Source organism: Nicotiana tabacum, chromosome 19, assembly GCF_000715075.1.
Source record: "Nicotiana tabacum cultivar K326 chromosome 19, ASM71507v2, whole genome shotgun sequence".
NCBI classification, from domain to species: domain Eukaryota; kingdom Viridiplantae; phylum Streptophyta; class Magnoliopsida; order Solanales; family Solanaceae; genus Nicotiana; species Nicotiana tabacum.
This window is the reverse complement of record NC_134098.1, coordinates 54,597,337-54,615,968: the sequence shown is the minus strand read 5'-3', so window position 1 is coordinate 54,615,968 and position 18,632 is coordinate 54,597,337. Positions and strand designations below refer to the sequence as shown.

The 18,632-nt window shown below is 35.5% G+C and overlaps 2 protein-coding genes across 2 annotated transcripts; one reads left to right on the top strand and one right to left on the bottom strand.

Annotated features, from left to right (window-relative positions):
* Positions 1–301: 301 nt before the first annotated feature.
* LOC107825362 (photosystem II reaction center W protein, chloroplastic-like) lies at positions 302–1,691 on the bottom strand. Its single transcript, XM_016652211.1, has 2 exons — positions 1,462–1,691; positions 302–742 (listed from the first exon to the last, which is right to left on the bottom strand). The coding sequence occupies exons 1-2, from the start codon at positions 1,553–1,555 to the stop codon at positions 432–434; spliced, it is 405 nt and encodes a 134-aa protein (XP_016507697.1). The 5' UTR covers positions 1,556–1,691; the 3' UTR covers positions 302–431.
* A 14,180-nt stretch (positions 1,692–15,871) lies between these two features.
* On the top strand, positions 15,872–16,372 carry LOC107825359 (uncharacterized). The gene has a single exon (XM_016652208.1). The coding sequence runs from the start codon at positions 15,872–15,874 to the stop codon at positions 16,370–16,372; it is 501 nt and encodes a 166-aa protein (XP_016507694.1).
* The last annotated feature ends 2,260 nt before the right edge of the window (positions 16,373–18,632 follow it).

Sequence of the window (18,632 nt, the reverse complement as noted above, 5' to 3'; positions counted from 1 at the left end):
GAATTATCATGCAGTAATGAGAAAGAAAGCCTAAAATTTTGTGGACAATAAAGAATTGAAGTTGTTGATTATCAGTACATAAAAGTCTATCTAGTCTTAGGCACAGATGTTTTGCCAAAATTATTGCATTTTCTCTATAAAAGGGTCTAAATGCATTACCAAGTTTGCTAGAAATCAACAAGTTTACTCCCAAGACCGGATACTTTCACAACTTCTCCTTTCCTTGCTTCCCTATTCTTCTCGAATATTATATATTTTGTCTAAATAGCAAGTAAAAGCCTTAAGTAAAGAGGAAAAAAAGGAAAGGAAAATAGAAGACTTCAATTGAAGAGTTGCAGATACAACATCAATAAGAAGACACTAATTAAGTTGATTATATCACATAATACACAAAAATTAAAAGGTGCATAATAAAGTGGTAATAATAAAGCTTAAAGAGACAATCCAGACTCTTCATCATCATCAAGGCCAGAAGTGTAGACAGTGTAAAGAGACCAAACCAAACCAAAGACAGCAAAAAGGATCCAACCAAGAAGGTTGTTGCTGAGACCAAAGGGAAGGCCTGTTCCTTCTGTGCTCATTCTCTCATCAACAAGAGCCATTGCTGCTGGGCTTGACATGCTTGCTGCTACTGCTGCTGCCATCATTGATGCTGCTCCCATTCCCAACTTTGATGTTTCCCCCTCTCCCTTCACCTCCATTGAACATCTCACCTTTCCAACCTTGCTCATGGATGGCAATCCTGAATAACAAGCAGAGACGGATTCAATACTTAAACTTAATTAATAGGTGCGGAGGACATTTTATTGTTTTTTCACTTAACCTATTATACTTTTGTTATTATGTGTTCAAAAATAATACTCCCTCCGTTCCAATTTATGTGAAACTGTTTGACTTGGCACGGAGTTTAAGAAAAAATAAAAGACTTTTGTAATTGGTGGTCCTAAACAAGTCAAAAAGGGGCTCAGAGTATTTGTGTGGTTATAATAGATTCTCATTAAGGGTAGAATTGTAAGTTTAAGTAAAATTATTTCCAAATTTAGAAAATGGTCATTCTTTTTGGAACGGACCAAAAGGGAAATAGGTTCACATAAACTGGAACAGAGGGAGTATTTCTTTAAAAAAAAATTATGATTTTTCACACATCTAGGAATGAATCAACGAATTTTCTTTTAGTAATCGCATTAAGCATGCTGTCAACTTTTTAAGTTTGAGAATTGTGCCGAAGTAATGCTATGTTTTATGCATATTTTACTATAGCTTTTGGTAACACTATCTTATGTATGGCTTACATTAAACACATCTATAATTACAAAATATTAGGAAATTTAGAAAGAATATGAATCAATATTTACAAATACTTAACCATTTTTACATCAAGTGAAATATTATATACTATTATCATTTGAAGAACTGAAGGTATATTTCAAGTGATTTGTGAAGAATATAAAATGAACATACCAAGAAGAGATGAGGGGCGGGATACAGATCCATTTTGCACGAGGGCGGCACGTGCCACTGAAGAGGTTGTAGTGCAAGCACTGATGGTGGCCATTTCTATATCAATCTGAGAGAATGATCAGAACTCTGAGGACACACTCTTGAGTAATATGAAAGCTTATCAGTTTACTTTATTCACACAAAAATTGAGAGGAAATACACAAATTTAATCTCCACTTGAAAACACAAAAGCCAACCACCCAACATGGATTATTTGGATTGCTCCTTATCTGTTGTGAGCCAATTATATTCAGCCATGTGTTATGTCATCTTATACTGACCACTATTTGTTAATGGAGTGGACCAACGAGCCAGACGCAATCAAAACAGATATACCACCTATATATCATTATCAGTCCTTTTTCATTTGATAGAGAGGAAAGATAATTCACATTGTCGTTTATAGAAGAAATACTAAACATATTCCTAATCTCTCACGTTCACTGCTCAGTGGATGCAAATAGACTTTTTGATCAACAGCAACTACTTCACAATCACAAATTTACTAGAGACAATAATCTTCCATATTCGTTTAATTAATTTGTTTTTTTTAAAAAGTAGACTTAGCTTTATGATCGTTGGCACCGTTCAATAACATATACACCATTAAAAAGTTTAACGAAAAATTATTTTTTAAGTTTCCCTTAGTATTAAAGAAAAAAATCACTTCTTCACTGCAAGCTAAAAGACCTATTCGCATTTGGAAAAAATACATGCCTACCTTCGGTTCACTTGCCAATATTTCCTAGTTATCTAAAGAAAAATAAGAGCTCTTAGCAGAAAGCACAATCTAATATTTATTGAAGTTTAATTGTTTTTCACATATGAATTTATGTTAGGTGTAAAAAGTACTGGGTTAGTTGAACTCGTAGCTCTAAGCCTACATCTGCCACTGTGCAACCCCAAGACATGCATGCCACTCCTGTCTAGAGCAAAATGCAAATGTAATTTGATTGTAATATCGAACCAATCGGCAATTTCCCAGCATTGAAGAGTGACCTCTAACTGTCCTGCCTTACCCAACAACACATCTTAAAGCAGTCATGAGTCATGCATTTGTGAATACAAAAAAGGAGAAGAGAAGGACAAGATATATAACAGTGTTCTGGTTTTCATGTAAACCTAATTAAATTTAGTTATCAGAAATTCTTTTGACCAAAAATATAGATCGTGGTTTAACTAATTAAATTTATACAAATGAGGGTTAATCTTAGTTAATAATAATATCCTAAAGACGAAATTCTCGGCACTGTGATAAATAGCACGTAGATCTATTTCAAAAGCTATGAAAGTGTACAATCTATATATTATTAAAAGAAGAGGAAAAAACCCTCTCCTTAAGTCAAGTGATAGCCTAGGAAAAAGCAAATGGCATAAGTAGTTAATAATTAATTATTTAGTTAATAATTAGTTATTGGTTATTGTTTTATATTTAAATATTTATAAAATAATAAAATAGAATATTTTATAATAAAAACAAAAATTAACAAAAACAACTGTCCATTCAAATTGGAGGGTAGTTTCAAGTTGAAGTTTTTAAAAACTAAAATTACAAAAAATAATGCCAATTCAAAATTTCTTTGTTTTCCTTAATAATTTTTGTTTTTCTTTTTAAAACTACAAAGTTTATTTATTCAGAAAATATTATTGAGAATAATAGAACAAAATATAAATAACAAAAATATATATCTTCTATTATACTATTAAAAGAAAGTAACATACAAAAATTTAAATAAAGTATCTATATATTATTAAAAGGAGAAGAAAAGCCCTCTCCTTAAGTCAAGTGGTAGCCTAAAACAAAGGCACATAGCATAAGTAGTTAATAATTAGTTATTTAATTAATAATTAGTTATTGGTTATTATTTTTGTATTTAAATATTTATAAAATAATAAAATAAAATATTTTATAATAAAAAACCAAAATTAACAAAAACAACTTTCCATTCAAATTGGAGGGTAGTTTTAAGTTGGAATTTTTAAATTATTTTAAAATAAAAAACTAAAATTACAAAAAATAATGCCAATTCAAAATTTCTTTGTTTTAAAACTACAAAGTTTATTTATTCAGAAAATATTATTGAGAATAATAGAATAAAATATAAATCATAAAAATATATATCTTCTATTATATTATTAAAAGAAAGTAGCATACAAAAATTTAAATAAAGTAATATGCTAATAAAAGTTTCTATTAACAATAAAATAATACTAAATATGGATAATATAATAAAGAAAAATACAAAATAAAAAAGTTATTTGATGACTATATAAGTCTCTTTAATTTAATAGAGATTTTATTCATTAAAGTTCAGATAATATTATTGAGAACAATCTATATATTATTAAAAGGAGAGAAAAAAGCCATCTCCTTAAGCCAAGTGGTAGCCTAGAAAAAAGCCACATGGTTTAAGTAGTTAATAATTAGTTATTGGTTATTATTTTTATATTTAAATATTTATAAAATAATAAAATAAAATATTTTATAATAAAAAACAAAAATGAAAAACAAAACTGTCCATTCAAATTGGAAAGTAGTCTCAAGTTGGAGTTTTAAAATTATTTTCAAATAAAAAACTAAAATTACAAAAAATAATGCCAATTCAAAATTTTCTTTGTTTTCCCTAATAATTTTTGTTTTTCTTTTTAAAACTACAAAGTTTATTTATTCAGAAAATATTATTGAGAATAATAGAATAAAATATAAATTATAAAAATATATATCTTCTATTATATTATTAAAAGAAAGTAACATACAAAACTTTAAATAAAGTAATATGCTAATAAAAGTTTCTATTAACAATGAAATAATACTAAATATGAATAATATAATAAAGAAAAATACAAATCAAAAAAGTTATTCGATGACTATATAAGTCTCTTTAATTTAATAGAGAGTTTATTCGTTAAAGTTTAGATAATATTATTGAGAACACTGGAATAAAATAAAAATAAAAATAGTATTTCAAGAGTAATAAAATATATATCTTCTATTATATTACAAAAAAAAGTATAGTAGACAAAAATATTAAACAAAGTAATATGCTAATAAAAATTTCTATTAACAATACAATTATATTAAATATTTGATAATATAATAAAGAAAAATACATAACAAAAAATAACTAATTGACTATATAAATCCCTTTAATTTAATAGAGATTTTATTCATTAAAATTCAGATAATATTATTGACAACAACAGAATAAAATTTAAAATAAAAAATATTTCAACATTAATAAAATATATATCTTCTCTTATATTTTATGGATATGGATAATATAATAAAGAAAAATACAAAACAAAAAAGTTATTCGATGACTATATAAGTCTCTTTAATTTAATAGAGATTTTATTCATTAAAGTTCAGATAATATTATTGAGAACAATAGGATAAAATTTAAAATAAAAAATATATAAAGAGTACTAAAATATATATATTCTATTATATTACAAAAAGAAAGTATAGTAGACAAAAATATTAAACAAAGTAATATGCTAATAAAAATTTCTATTACCAATGTAAAAATACTAAATATTGGATAAGTATAATAAAACAAATATAGAACAAAAAAGTTATTCAATGACTATACAAGTCTCTTTAATTTAATAGAGCTTTTATTCATTAAAATTCAGACAATATTATTGAGAACATTGGAATAAAATTAAAATAAAAACAGTATTTCAAGAGTAATAAAATATATATCTTCTATTATATTACAAAAAAAGTAGTAGACAAAAATATTAAACAAAGTAATATGCTAATAAAAATTTCTATTAACAATACAATTATATTAAATATTGGATAATATAATAAAGAAAAATACATAACAAAAAATAACTAATTGACTATATAAGTCCCTTTAATTTAATAGAGATTTTATTCATTAAAATTCAGATAATATTATTGACAACAACAGAATAAAATTTAAAATAAAAAAATATTTCAACATTAATAAAATATATTGTAGGCATACAAATTTTATTAAAATTAAATCCATAAAATAGTTTGGATTATATTTTAAATTCAAGATATATTGGTCCAAATAAATTCTATGGGCTAATATAATTGAATTAATTGTACAAGTCCAACATAAATGGATTAAATAAATATGTCTTAATCCATTGGGCTAGTCCATTTAATTGGGCTAAAGTGATGAGCCCACTTCATTAAGCCCAAAATGTCATCCTGCTGGAGGCCCAGTTTGGTGCCACGTATCAAATGACATGGCACGCCAAATCAAACGGAAGAGCCAATAGGATCATGCCACGTGTCAAAATGACAAGGCATGCCAAATCACATTAAAAGGCCAATGAAATCACGCCACATGTGCAAGTGACATGTTCTGGCCAATCAAATACGGCGTTGTCACACTTCAATTTGATTGGTCGGAAAGAGTTTGTTCTTATCATAACTCTTCCCTCCCACAACTATAAAGAGGAGTCTTCATAACTCAGAAAAAGACCAGAAGTTATAACAAGAAGACACAAGTGAGCTCGTGGATCAAAGGCCACAATTCTCTGCAAACTGCAAGTGTTCAAGCCTTCAAGATCAAGAACGAAGTCAAATCAAATACAAGGCGTTCAAGATCAAGGCTACTTGTTCGTAATAAAATTCGTGGCAACAATCAAAGCGTTCGCGATGGATAAATTAAATTCAAATTCAAGATCAAGCTCAAAGGCCCTTGAATTTATATTGGGTAAGAAGAATTAGAGGATTCATAGAGATTGTACACTTATATTATTTGAAATCAAATACTATGATTGTTGCAATATTTTTCGGACTTGATTTTATTTTTCCGACGTAAATTTATTGTCTACAAATTCTGGCACGCCCAGTGGGACAATCTCTACCTCTCATCTCAACTTTTCAATTACCAAAGTTTAAGAACATCGAAATGGCTTCAAAGAAAATCAACTCCAGATCAACTTCCACTAAAGTAGCTAATTCCAAGTTCTATGCTGATGTGAAAAACATCCTTAATATTATCTTTGAAAGATTTGGGCCAGTTACAAGAAGTAAGAGAGAGCTCGTGGGTCAAACGCCGCAAATTTCTCTACAAGTTTCAAGCTTCAAGCAATCAAGTTCAAGTTCAATAAATCAAGTTCAAGCTCAAGAACGAAAAACAAGTCAAGATTCAAGGAGTACGAGTTCAAATCAAAGTTCGTGCTAGTTGAATTCAAGATCATCGTTCGTGACAACAAATATAGGTTTAAGATCAAGCTCAAAGGCCCTTGAATTTATTTACTATTGGAAAGAAGAATCAGAGGATTCATAGAGATTGTACACTCAAATATTTAAAATAAAATACTACGATTATTGCAATATTTTTCGGTCTCGATTATTTTCTTGACGCAAATTTATTATCTACAAATTCTGACACGCCCAGTGGGACTTCAATGGAATGATTTTAGTCTTTTAGGAGGCTACAGAGTATTTGTATTAAAGTCTGGGGATTCGCTATATCTTCATGTTCATATGATCTTCAAGTTTGTTGGTCTTCATATCCGCTCTCTGCCCTAAGGAAAAAAGGGAAGAGAAGAGAGGCATCAAAAGGGAACACAAGTATAAGAAGGAAGGTTACTTGGCACAATGTTTCAAATTCAGTGAGACTTGAACCCAAGATATTTGGTGAGAATGGAGATCTTGAATTTCTATTGATAGCAAGAAAAACGTCTTGTGATTCCGAGGCTTCCATACCAAGACATAAAAGTTTTGGCGAAGCCACGCCAATTCGAAACTGTCGGTATATCAAAATCTGATGTTGACTTCGAAATATTATCTAAAACTATCCTTAAGGTATTAAATCCTACAAATTCTGGCATGCAAGTAATAGGCTCCATGACGCATGAGCCTAAACTGCAAGTCGTAATGCTCCTTAACGCACGAGCCTAAACTGCAAGTTATAACACTCTTTAACGTACGAGCCTAAACTACAACTTATAATGCTCCTCAAAACATGAGCCTAAATTGCAAGTTATAATGCTCCTCAACGCACGAGCCTAAACTGCAAGTTATAATGCTCCTCAACGCATGAGCCTAAACTGCAAGTTATAATTCTCCTCAACACACGAGTTTAAACTGCAAGTTATAATGCTCCTCAATGCACGAGCCTAAACTGCAAGTTATAATGCTTCTTGGTACATGAGTATATATTGTATGTCACGAAGCTCCCCAATTATGAACTAAATCTTTCAGGCATAAAGCTCTTCAAATTCGAGCAAATTCTTCAAATTGTAAAGCTCTTCAAATTTGGGCAAAGTGTTCAAGTCGCAAAGCTCTTCAAATACGAGCAAATACTCAAGTCGAAAGCTCTTCAAAGTCGAGCAAGGACTTCAAATCGCAAAGTTTTTCAAATTCGAGTCAAACTTCAAGACTTAAAGCTCTTCAAATTCGGCAAAGTCTTCAAGTTGTAAAACTCTTCAAATTCAGCAAAGTCTTCAAGTTGTAAAGCTCTTCAAATTCGAGAAAAGTGTTCAAGTTGCAAAGCTCCTCAAAACACGAGCTTAAATTACAAGTCACTATGCTCCTTGACGAGCCTAAACTGCATGTTCCTACACTCCTGACCCGCATGAGTTTAAACTGTGTACGGCCCACCAAAAACAAAAGAGTCCGCTAGGTTGAAAATGTCGAAAGAGGCGGCCTAGGCAAATGTTAGAACATAAAAAAAAAATCTGCTAGGCTGAAAACCTCGAAAGAGGCGGCCTAGGCAAAAGTTAGGATAAAAAAAAAATTCACCCAGTCTGAACTACGGTATGACTTGATCCTCTTCACAGAGGTACGTAGGCAGTTTAGAGTTTCATTCTGAGTTCAGTCGCATAAGTTCAAAAGATACATAATCCCCCAGTCGTTATCCAAATGAAGTACGATGGAATGTAATCCATTCAATCAGAACTTGAAAATCGAGCTGAGATACCATTCTTCTGTTAAACTTTGGATCCCATTTGATTTAAAGGGGGCAAGCTCCTGTGGTAAATTGGTATCTTTAATGGAATAATTTTAGTCTTTTAGGAGGCTACAGAGTATTTGCATTGAAGTCTGGGGATTCGCTATGTCTTCATGTTCATATGACCTTCAAGTTTATTGGTATTCATATCTGCTCTCTGCCCTAAGAAAAAAGGGAAGAGAAGAGAGGCATCAAAAGGGAATACAAGTATAAGAAGGAAGGTTACTTGGCACAACATTTCAAATTCAGTGAGACTTGAACCTAAGGTATTTGGTGAGAATGGAGATCTTGAATTTCTATTGATAGCAAGAAAAACGTCTTGTATTTCCGAGGCTTCCATACCAAGACATAAAAGTTTTGGCGAAGCCGCGCCAATTCGAAACTGTTAGTATATCAAAATCTGATGTTGGCTTCGAAATATTATCTCAAACTATCCTTAAGGTATTAAATCCTAAATTTTGGATATGTTTTATATTTTGAAGTCTTGTTTTCAAGAAATCAAACGGTTCATGATTTCAACGTACCTACATCAAGATATAAGAGTTTTGGTGAAGTCGCGCAAGTTTGAAATCGTCATCGTATCAGAATTTTAAGTTGACTTCAAAATATTATCTGAAACTATCCTTAAGGTATTAAATCCCACGTTTTGGACCTGTTTTAGATTTTTAATTCTAATTTTTAAAAAATCAAACGGTTCATAATTTCGATATTTTTACACCAAGATACGAATAGTTTGATGAGACTGCGCAAATCTGAAATTGCCAGCATGGTGCAATATAAAGTTGGTTTTAGAATGTTGTCCGGGACAATTCTGAAGGTGTTTTTTTAAGGTTCTCGCTGCAAAATTTTAAAGGTCTTCACTTTGAACTTTTTAACGATAATGACCGGAAACTTTTAAGGGTCTTCGCCGCGAATTTTTAAAAGTCTTCATCGCGTGCTTTTAAAAATCTTCACCGCGAACTTTTAAAGGTCTTCACTATGAACTTTTAACGATAATGACCGCGAACTTTTAAGGGTCTTCGCCACAAAATTTTAAAAATCTTCATCGCGCGCTTTTAAAAGTCTTTACCGCGAAATTTTAAAGGTCTTCACTGTGAACTTTTAAAGATCATGACTGTGAGCTTTTAAGGATCCTTGCGCGAATTTTTATGGGTCTTCTCTACAAATTTTAAAGGTCTTCTTCGCGAACTTTTATGGGTCTTCGCCGCTCTTCAAGTTGAAACTTTTAAATCCTCCAAGTCTCCAAGTTGAAGTCTTCAAATTCTCCGGTCTTCAAGTTGAATTATTTAAGCCCTCCAAATTTTCAAGTTGAAGTCTTCAAGTCTGCAAGTCCGCTAAATCTTCAAAGTTTACCAAGTGTTGGTGTCGTCAAGTCCACCAAGTCTTCGAAGCTTTCTAATTTTCCAATTTTAAGGTGGACATTTAGGTCCCTTTGCACCTTAAGTTGGCCTCTTTGTGGGTTTGTCCTTAAAAGGAACCATAATTTTCCAATCTTAAGGTGGACATTTAAGTCCCTTTGCACCTTAGGTTAGCCTCTTTGTGGGTTTGTCCTTAAAAGAAACCATAATTTTCCAATCTTAAGGTGGACATTTAAGTCCCTTTGCACCTTAGGTTAGCCTCTTCGTGGATTTGTCCTTAAAAGGAACTATAACTTTCCAATCTTAAGGTGGACATGTAAGTCCCTTTGCACCTTAAGTTGGCCTCTTCGTGGGTTTGTCCTTAAAAGGAACCATAATTTTCCAATCTTAAGGTGGATGTTTTAAGTCCCTTTTCACCTTAAGTTGGCCTCTTTATGGATTTGTCCTTCTATATGCTGCCATGGATTTGTCCTCCTATATGATGTTGAGGATTTGTCTATCTATTTATTGCCATGGACTTGTACTTCGATATACCGTATGAACCTCTGCACCTTGAGAGTAATCTCTCAGATATTCAGGCCGTGATAAGTATACATCCCTTCACACTCTAAGATTGTCTTCTTCATACATGGATCATCTCGATAAACAAGAACATATCTTTCTAGCTCGACCTAAAAAAAAAGAGAAAAAAAAGGATGATAAAAAGAAACGTAGAAAAAGAAAGAGAAGTCTTACCTGTCAACTATGAATTATTAACGCGACAAGCAAATACCATGAAGTGGTGTTGACATAGGCCATGCATGAGCTATATATAGATGTCTCGAGATGGCCACTGGGAAGTTATTTTTCGGTGTGGGATCAGATTAAAGGTGGTAAATTAATTTCCAACATGGACTTGGTGGCCAGCCTATTCCGTATCCAAATAGACGTCAACTAAAGGCTAAAGCTGTTTGATATCGAATTGGAATTGAAAAGTGGGTTTTCAAGCTATTAAAGTCTACAAATTGGCTTAGTGAATAATGACTACGTGAGATGAATAATGACTACGTGAGATTCTTCATGGGAAATTAATGAATGAGAATTTCAAAAGCATAAAGTGGTCACGTGTGGTTATTGGATTCCATGAGCAAAAGGAATTATGACAATTAAATTATTTTATTCAAAATTTGATGTGTTATTTCTTAAATTAGAGTTATGGTCTATTCATAAGTTCTTTACCTAATTAGACAGAATGACTTACCTCAAGTTACGTTTGAAGGAGGCATGGATAAGTAAATTCATGAAATCATTTGCAAGAAGAAAGGCACTAATGACCTTTGTTAATACTTCAAGCCTAGTCATTATATTGACAATCCCAATAAGTCTTGAAGTAGGGGCATTTGTAGGCATACAAATTTTATTAAAATTAAATTCATAAAATAATTTGGATTATATTTTAAATTCAAGATATATTGGTCCAAATAAATACTATGGGCTAATATAATTAAATTAATTGTATAAGTCCAATATAAATAGATTAAATAAATAAGTCTTAATCCATTGGGCTAGTCCAATTAATTGGGCTAAAGTGATGAGCCCACTTTATTAAGCCCAAAATGTCATCCTCCTGGAGGCCCAGTTTGGTGCCACATGTCAAATGATGTGACACGCCAAATCAAACGGAAGAGCCAATAGGATCATGCCACGTGTCAAAATGACAAGGCTTGCCAAATCACATTAAAAGGCCAATGAAATCACGCCACGTGTGCAAGTGACATATTCTGGCCAATCAAATGCGGTCTTGTCACACTTCAATTTGATTGGTTGGAAAGAGTTTGTTCTTATCATAACTCTTCCCTCCCACAACTATAAATAGAGGTCTTCATAACTCAGAAAAAGACCAGAAGTTATGACAAGAAGACACAAGGGAGCTCGTGGATCAAAGGCCATAATTTTCTGCAAACTGCAAGTGTTCAAGCATTCAAGATCAAGAACGAAGTGAAATCAAATACAAGGCGTTCAAAATCAAGGCTACTTGTTCGTGATGAAATTCGTGGCAACAATCAAAGCGTTCGCGATGGATAAATCAAATTCAAATTCAAGATCAAGTGAAAGGCCCTTGAATTTATATTGGGAAAGAAGAATCAAAGGATTCATAGAGATTGTACACTCATATTATTTGAAATCAAATACTACGATTGTTACAATATTTTTCGGACTTAATTTTATTTTCTCAACACAAATTTATTGTCTACATATATATCTTCTCTTATATTACAAAAAGAAAGCGTGCAGACAAAAAGGTTTTATTATTGGGTATATCATATTGACAAATAAGATGAAATTGAAATTTATTAAAGCAATACGATCTAATATGTTCAAATAAGTCCGATCATAATTTAATTTAATTAATATTAACCGCACATCGTGCGGGTACGACTTCTAGTATTTAATATTTAAGAACCCAAACAGAAGCAATATAACATTAAATAGTGATGAATAGCAATAAATGACATTTATGTAAATAGAACGAATGAGTCACCCGAGAAAGGATAAAATCAATGGATGTTCTTTCTGACAATGATAAATGATGGACAAGCTTTTGAATATCCGAGTTATTCTCGGATCCAGTGAAAAAGTGTGGACAAGAATCTTAGTAAAAAGGTTATTTTTGTAGACTTATAATAAGACCAGATTCACTTTTTAAAGTCAAAGTATATTTTACAAATGAATATCTCATGTACCTTTCTTTATCGTTTGCTTGTTTAGGACTTTTGCTCTTTCTATTATCGTTGTTATCTAGTTGGTCGTAGCCATGTTGACGGTTATTTGCGGGTCGTGTCTACCTTTTATTTATATAAGTCGGGTGTGCTTCTTTATTTAGATTAGGCTGATAGGTGTTGTTTGAACTTTGCTGATTCGGTCTTTTGCCAAGTCGTGGTCGAGGGTCGAGGGGTGTTGTTCGATTTGGGTCGAACTTTACCCTTTATTAAGTTGTGGCTGAGGGCCGATCGGTGTTGTTCGAGCATGGTCGAACGTAATCTTAACACAAAAAAGGGCTTGATAAACGTAAGTTTTTTATTACTTCGACATTGTTGCTTTGTTATTACTGGGACTGGAACGCCAGCCAATACCCAAAATCTGTAACTCTCTCCAAGTATGTAACCAAAGCAACAACGTCGAAGTAATAAAAGACATACATTTATCAGGACACCTTTTTTTGTTAAGGATATGTTCGACCATGCTCGAACAACACCTATCGGCCCTCAGCCACGATTTAATGTTAGGTTACGTTCGACCACGCTCGAACAATACCTACCGGCCCTCGGCCACGATTTAATGCTAGGTTACGTTCGACCACGCTCGAACAACACCTATCGGCCCTTGGCCACGATTTAATACTAGGATATGTTCGAGCACGCTCGAACAATACCTACCGGCCCTCGGCCACGATTTAATGCTAGGTTATGTTCGACCACGCTCGAACAACACCTATCGGCCCTTGGCCACGATTTAATACTAGGATATGTTCGAGCACGCTCGAACAACACCTATCGGCCCTCAACCATGATTTAATGCTAGGTTATGTTTGACCACACTCGAACACATACATTTATCAGGACACCTTTTTTTGTTAAGGATATGTTCGACCATGCTCGAACAACACCTATCGGCCCTCGGCCACGATTTAATACTAAGTTACGGTCGACCACGCTCGAACAACACCGATCGACCCTCAACCACAACTTAATAAAGGGTAAAGTTTGACCCAACTCGAACAACACCCCTCGACCCTCGACCACGACTTGGCAAAAGACCGAAATCAACCAAGTTCAAATAACACCTATCAGCCTATTCTAAATAAAGAGGAACACCCAACATACATAAACAAAAGTCAGACATGGCCCACAAATAACTGTCAACAGGGCTACGACCAACTAGATGAAAACGATAATAGAAAGAGTAGAAGTCGTAAACAAGCAAACGACAAAGGAAGGTACATAAGATATTCATTCGTAAAATATACTTTGACTTTAAAGAGAGAATCTGGTCTTATTACAAGCCTACAAAAATAACCTTTTCACTAAGATTCTTGTCCACACTTTTTCACTGGATCTGATAATAACTCGGATATTCAAAGGCTTGTCCATCATTCATCATTATCATAAGAACACCCATTGATTTTATCCTTTCTTGGGTGACTCATTGTTCTATTTACATAAATATCATTTATTGCTATTCATCACTATTTAATGCTATATTGCTTCTGTTTGGGTTCTTAAATATTAAATATTGTTTACTGTCATAGCTTTTGGAATAGATCTACGTGCTATTTATCACAATGTCGAGAATTTCATCTTTAGGATATTATTATTAACTAAGATTAACCCTCATTTGTATAAATTTAATTAGTTGAACCAAGATCTATATTTTTGGTCAAATAATTTGGCACCGTCTATGGGGATTTCTTAGTTAAATTTTTTGTTTCCTTTAGATCTACAGCTAACGTAAGTCACTAACCTCACAAACCCCAAAATTGTTTTCTTTGTATGTACAAAAACCTACATGGCAGGTAACCAAGGAGAAAGGACAAAAATAACAAGTAATTTCCCTAGCAACCTCATGAACGCTATCAACGAGAGTTGCAAAATAGTAGGTGAGGACGTGACGCCCAACGCTTCCCCTAGGCGCGAGAGGTTGCTTCCCCCATTGTAGTATAACAAAACCCAATGGAAAAGGGGCCTCCACATCCGTAGAAGAAGGGATGCTGCCAGCTGTGAAAAAGCTCCTCATAGCATGGATGACCGACACACTAGTGAGCATGCTTAACAAGCCTGCTCCAGGCACGACTACAGAAACTGCAAGAGCTTGCATGACACAATGAGCAGATGAGTAGTGCAACCAAACAAACCCTCCGATAACATGTATAACTCACAATATTACTAATAATACAGGCGATAATGCCCTTGATGCCGTTCTAAAGAGGATGGAATAAATGGAGAATGAAAACAAAGCACTCCAAGACCAAATAAAAGAACACCAAGAATGAGTCGACATGATACCGGGCGCTCCTAAGTTGTTGCCAAAAAGGGACGCCAGCAGGTTCGTAGAGTAGCCATACAGCGATGAAGCAGCCTCGCGTGTCATAACAAAGACCTTCAAAATGCTGCCCTACCTCAGGATATATGATGGAACGATCGATCGATGATCATGTGACCCATTACGTCACCGCCGTGAAAGGCAATAACCTTACCAAGGAACAAGTAGTCCTCTATTTTGCTGAGGAAGTTTGACGAAACCCTTACGAGAGGGGCATTAACATGGTACTCACAGCTACCAGCCCGCTCCATAGAAACTTTCGAGGAAATGACTAATAAGTTCGTAACCGCCCATGCCGGATCCAAGAAGGCCGAACCAAGAGTAAATGATATATTCACTATCAAGCATTCCTTAGGAGAGGGACTGAGGGACTTCCTCACCCGATTCAACAGAGTAAGAATGACTCTGCCGAATGTGTCCGAAGGGATGGTGGTCGCAGCTTTCCAGAACGGGTTGAGTAGAGATGGTTCAAGAGCGACTAGAAAACTGTTGAGCCGATTGATGAAATATCCTCTAACCACTTGGGACGAAATCCATAATGCTTATTGTGCCGAGGTCCAAGCAGACGAGGACGACCTTAACAGACCAACTCATCAGCTAATCTCGATACAAACCAAATCCAAAAAAGAACGAAAAGACAACATCAGGAGGGATTACACGGTCTAACGACCCAACAGGGAATGACACCAGCCATACATCAGGGCGGCCGCCGCACCTTCCCTCTACTATCAAGAAGGACCATCTAGGCTAAGGACAGGGACTCATCAGAACGAGAGAGGTACGCCCCCTTTATTATTTGCTCACAATATTTGTGTGTCACCTACAAAAATAGTCTATGCTCTTGAGAAATTAAGAACAAAGGTAAAGTGGCCGCCAAAGATGAGATCCGATCCGAACACCAGAAAATCCGACGCCCTCTGTGAGTTCCACTAGGAAAGTGGGCACAAAATAGAAGATTGCATCGCCCTCAGACAAGAAGTCGTAAACATGTTGCGGCAGGGACACCTTAAAGAGATGTTAAGAGACAAGGGGAGAAATAACTTTGCCAGAGGACGTGAACACCAAGGCCCGCCGAAGCCGCCATCACTAACTCGTACTATCAACATGATCATCGGCGGTGGAGATGATGCCTTTTTCAACGGTGTGAAGTTCACCACCACTCACAAGCTCAAACGGTCTATCACCCACAAACGGTATGACAGACTCGAAGAAAGTATCATCTTTGATGAGTCAGATGCCGACGATTTGACTTTCCTTCATAATAATGCCCTCATCATTACTTTATGCATTTTAGATACTGATGTCAAACATATCATGGTGGACGATGGAAGTAGAGCGTGCATTATCCATCCCCGAGTCCCCATCGAAATGAGACTCGAGGACAAGATAGTGTCGCGCTGCATCACCCTAACCGGTTTTAATAATGCAATTGAGCGGATGTCAGGGGAAATTATACTCCTTGTACTACATATAGTAAAGCGCGAATAGAGCAACATGCGCAGAATGCTTGAGCAAGTGCAAAAGTTAAAGACTTGCATGGATATTCAAACAAAAGTAAGACTCAAACGATACTTGAGCAAAAATATGTCTAATAAGACTCAAAATATACTTGAGCAAAAATATGTCTTTACTTACAAGAACGGGCCAAAACGGTAAAAGCACAAAATGGGAAAAGAAAGAAAAATCTAAACTGCAGCGCCTACGGAACCAGGAGGAAGATAAGTATCCGCATCCCCGGGAAAACTAGGTGTTTCCACCGATGGCTCAATGTTTCCCCAGTTTGGTCTTCAGCATCACCGCCTTCCAATCCCTATTCAGTTTCCGAAAACTCGGAACCAGAATCAGAAGAACCTGGAGCATCAGACTGCGCCGGGAGTCCCTTTTTTGCAGCCAACTCAAGCTCTCGGGCCTTAGCAATTTCGGCATCAACATCAATGATACCAACTTTGGCCTCTTCCAAGGTTTTTCTCCTCATACTGTACATGGCATAAGTTTTTTCAACAACGAGAGAAGTCGCTCGACGCTTAAGTTCTTCTTTGAGTTGGGAAACCTCGGCAGAAAGGCTTTCCCGAGCGGACCTAGTACACTTGAGGCTGACGTTAAGGTCGCGAGCAGTTGAACTAAACAGCCTGTTGAGCTTGATAGTTATCCTGTACTTCTCTTTCAGTTGGGTGTGTTTCGCCCCCACAGCAGCAAGCTCTTCAATTTTGGAGTTCAAGGTTGCTTTTAAGTTGGTTACTTTTTCTGTAGCAGCAGCCTCGCACTCGGTTGCAGCAAGAATGACGTCCTGGACTTCAACCCATTTGGCCTTGGCTTCATCAAATCTAACCCTTAGCGGCCCAACTTCTTGGCGAAGAGTTACCACTTATTGCTTGCTTTGCTGCAAACGAGCCTCCAAAATAACGACCTCAGTAGCTTTGGTTTCTAGTTTTGAGAGGCGGAGAGCAGTTTGGTCTCGTTCTACCGAAAGCTGATTCTGTTCAGAAGTAAGTTCTTCCTTTTTGCGAATCAACCTTTGAAGGCCCTCAGAAGCAAGAAAGTTGGCCTACAAGACAAGAAGAAGTAAAACTTAGAATACATTCATACAAAAGTAGAAGAAGTAATGAAGTAAGAAAAGAACGTACCGCTACGACGTTATGCATGGCATTGTTCAACAAGCACTCTCCCGAGAGTGCCTGAATAGTTAGCAAGCTCCACCTACCGGGATAGCAAGTTGCATCTGGTAGAGACTTGAAAAAGTAACGTTCCTCCTCCTTTGTGGATCCTAAGAAGGGGCAGCGTAATTTTGCCCCAAATTCCCATGAACTAGGGACTGTGGAAGAGGAACACCTTCTTCATGGTCAGGTGCGGCCGATGGAGGTGATGTAGCAACTGCTGGTGGAAGAGTGGATGAAGATGGAAGTGATGTAGCAGTTGCTGGTGTTGGTGAAAGTGGAGATGAAGTTGATGGAGTTGAAAAATGAGAAGCAGCTGCATTAAATGCAGTGCCAGCTGATGGATGCTCGCCAACCAAAGACGGAAAGGACCCGGTACTCAACCCCGCAGCACCGGCTATAGCAATTGGGGCCCGAAAATGGGAGTTGGCATTTCTACCAAATCAGATTCTACCCAAAGTGCCGAGACATCGTATTCAGTTGGTGTAACTATCTCAACAGGTTGAGCATCCTGTTGAGATGATGCAGATCGTCGCCTTTTGTGTAATGAAGCTCCCTCATCAACATCTTCTTTATCAGCATTAATCATCACGGTGTCTATGACCGGCCCAGAAGGAGGACCAGTCATCATTGCCACCGAAGATGACTTGGGGGCATCTGTCTTTGCCCTCTTATTATTTTCCACAGCCACAGAGGAACGTCTTCTCTTTGGTTGCTTATCCTCTGGCTGGGGACTCCGTAAAGAAGTGTTTGCACCCAAAACAGGTCCGGAGATACCTGTTCGAGTAAGTGCTTCCTAAAGCAGCCTCGCTGCATCAGCAGGATCAACCAAAATGTCCTCCTCGGGGACAACAACAGAGCCTGCAGGTAGACCTAATTCTATTAATAAGTTAGAAGGGTTCAACCAAGTACTTCATATACGAAAAATGGAAGCAATGTAAATTAAAATTACCATGATTTTTGGCCTTTCACCCGTATTTAAGGGCCAGTTCTTTCCATAAATGAGTTTCGGGCGTTGTGATGTCCAAGATCTTATGAACCCACCGGTCCAAACCTTCCACCACCGGTGGGATCCATCGAGTTGCTGAAACATG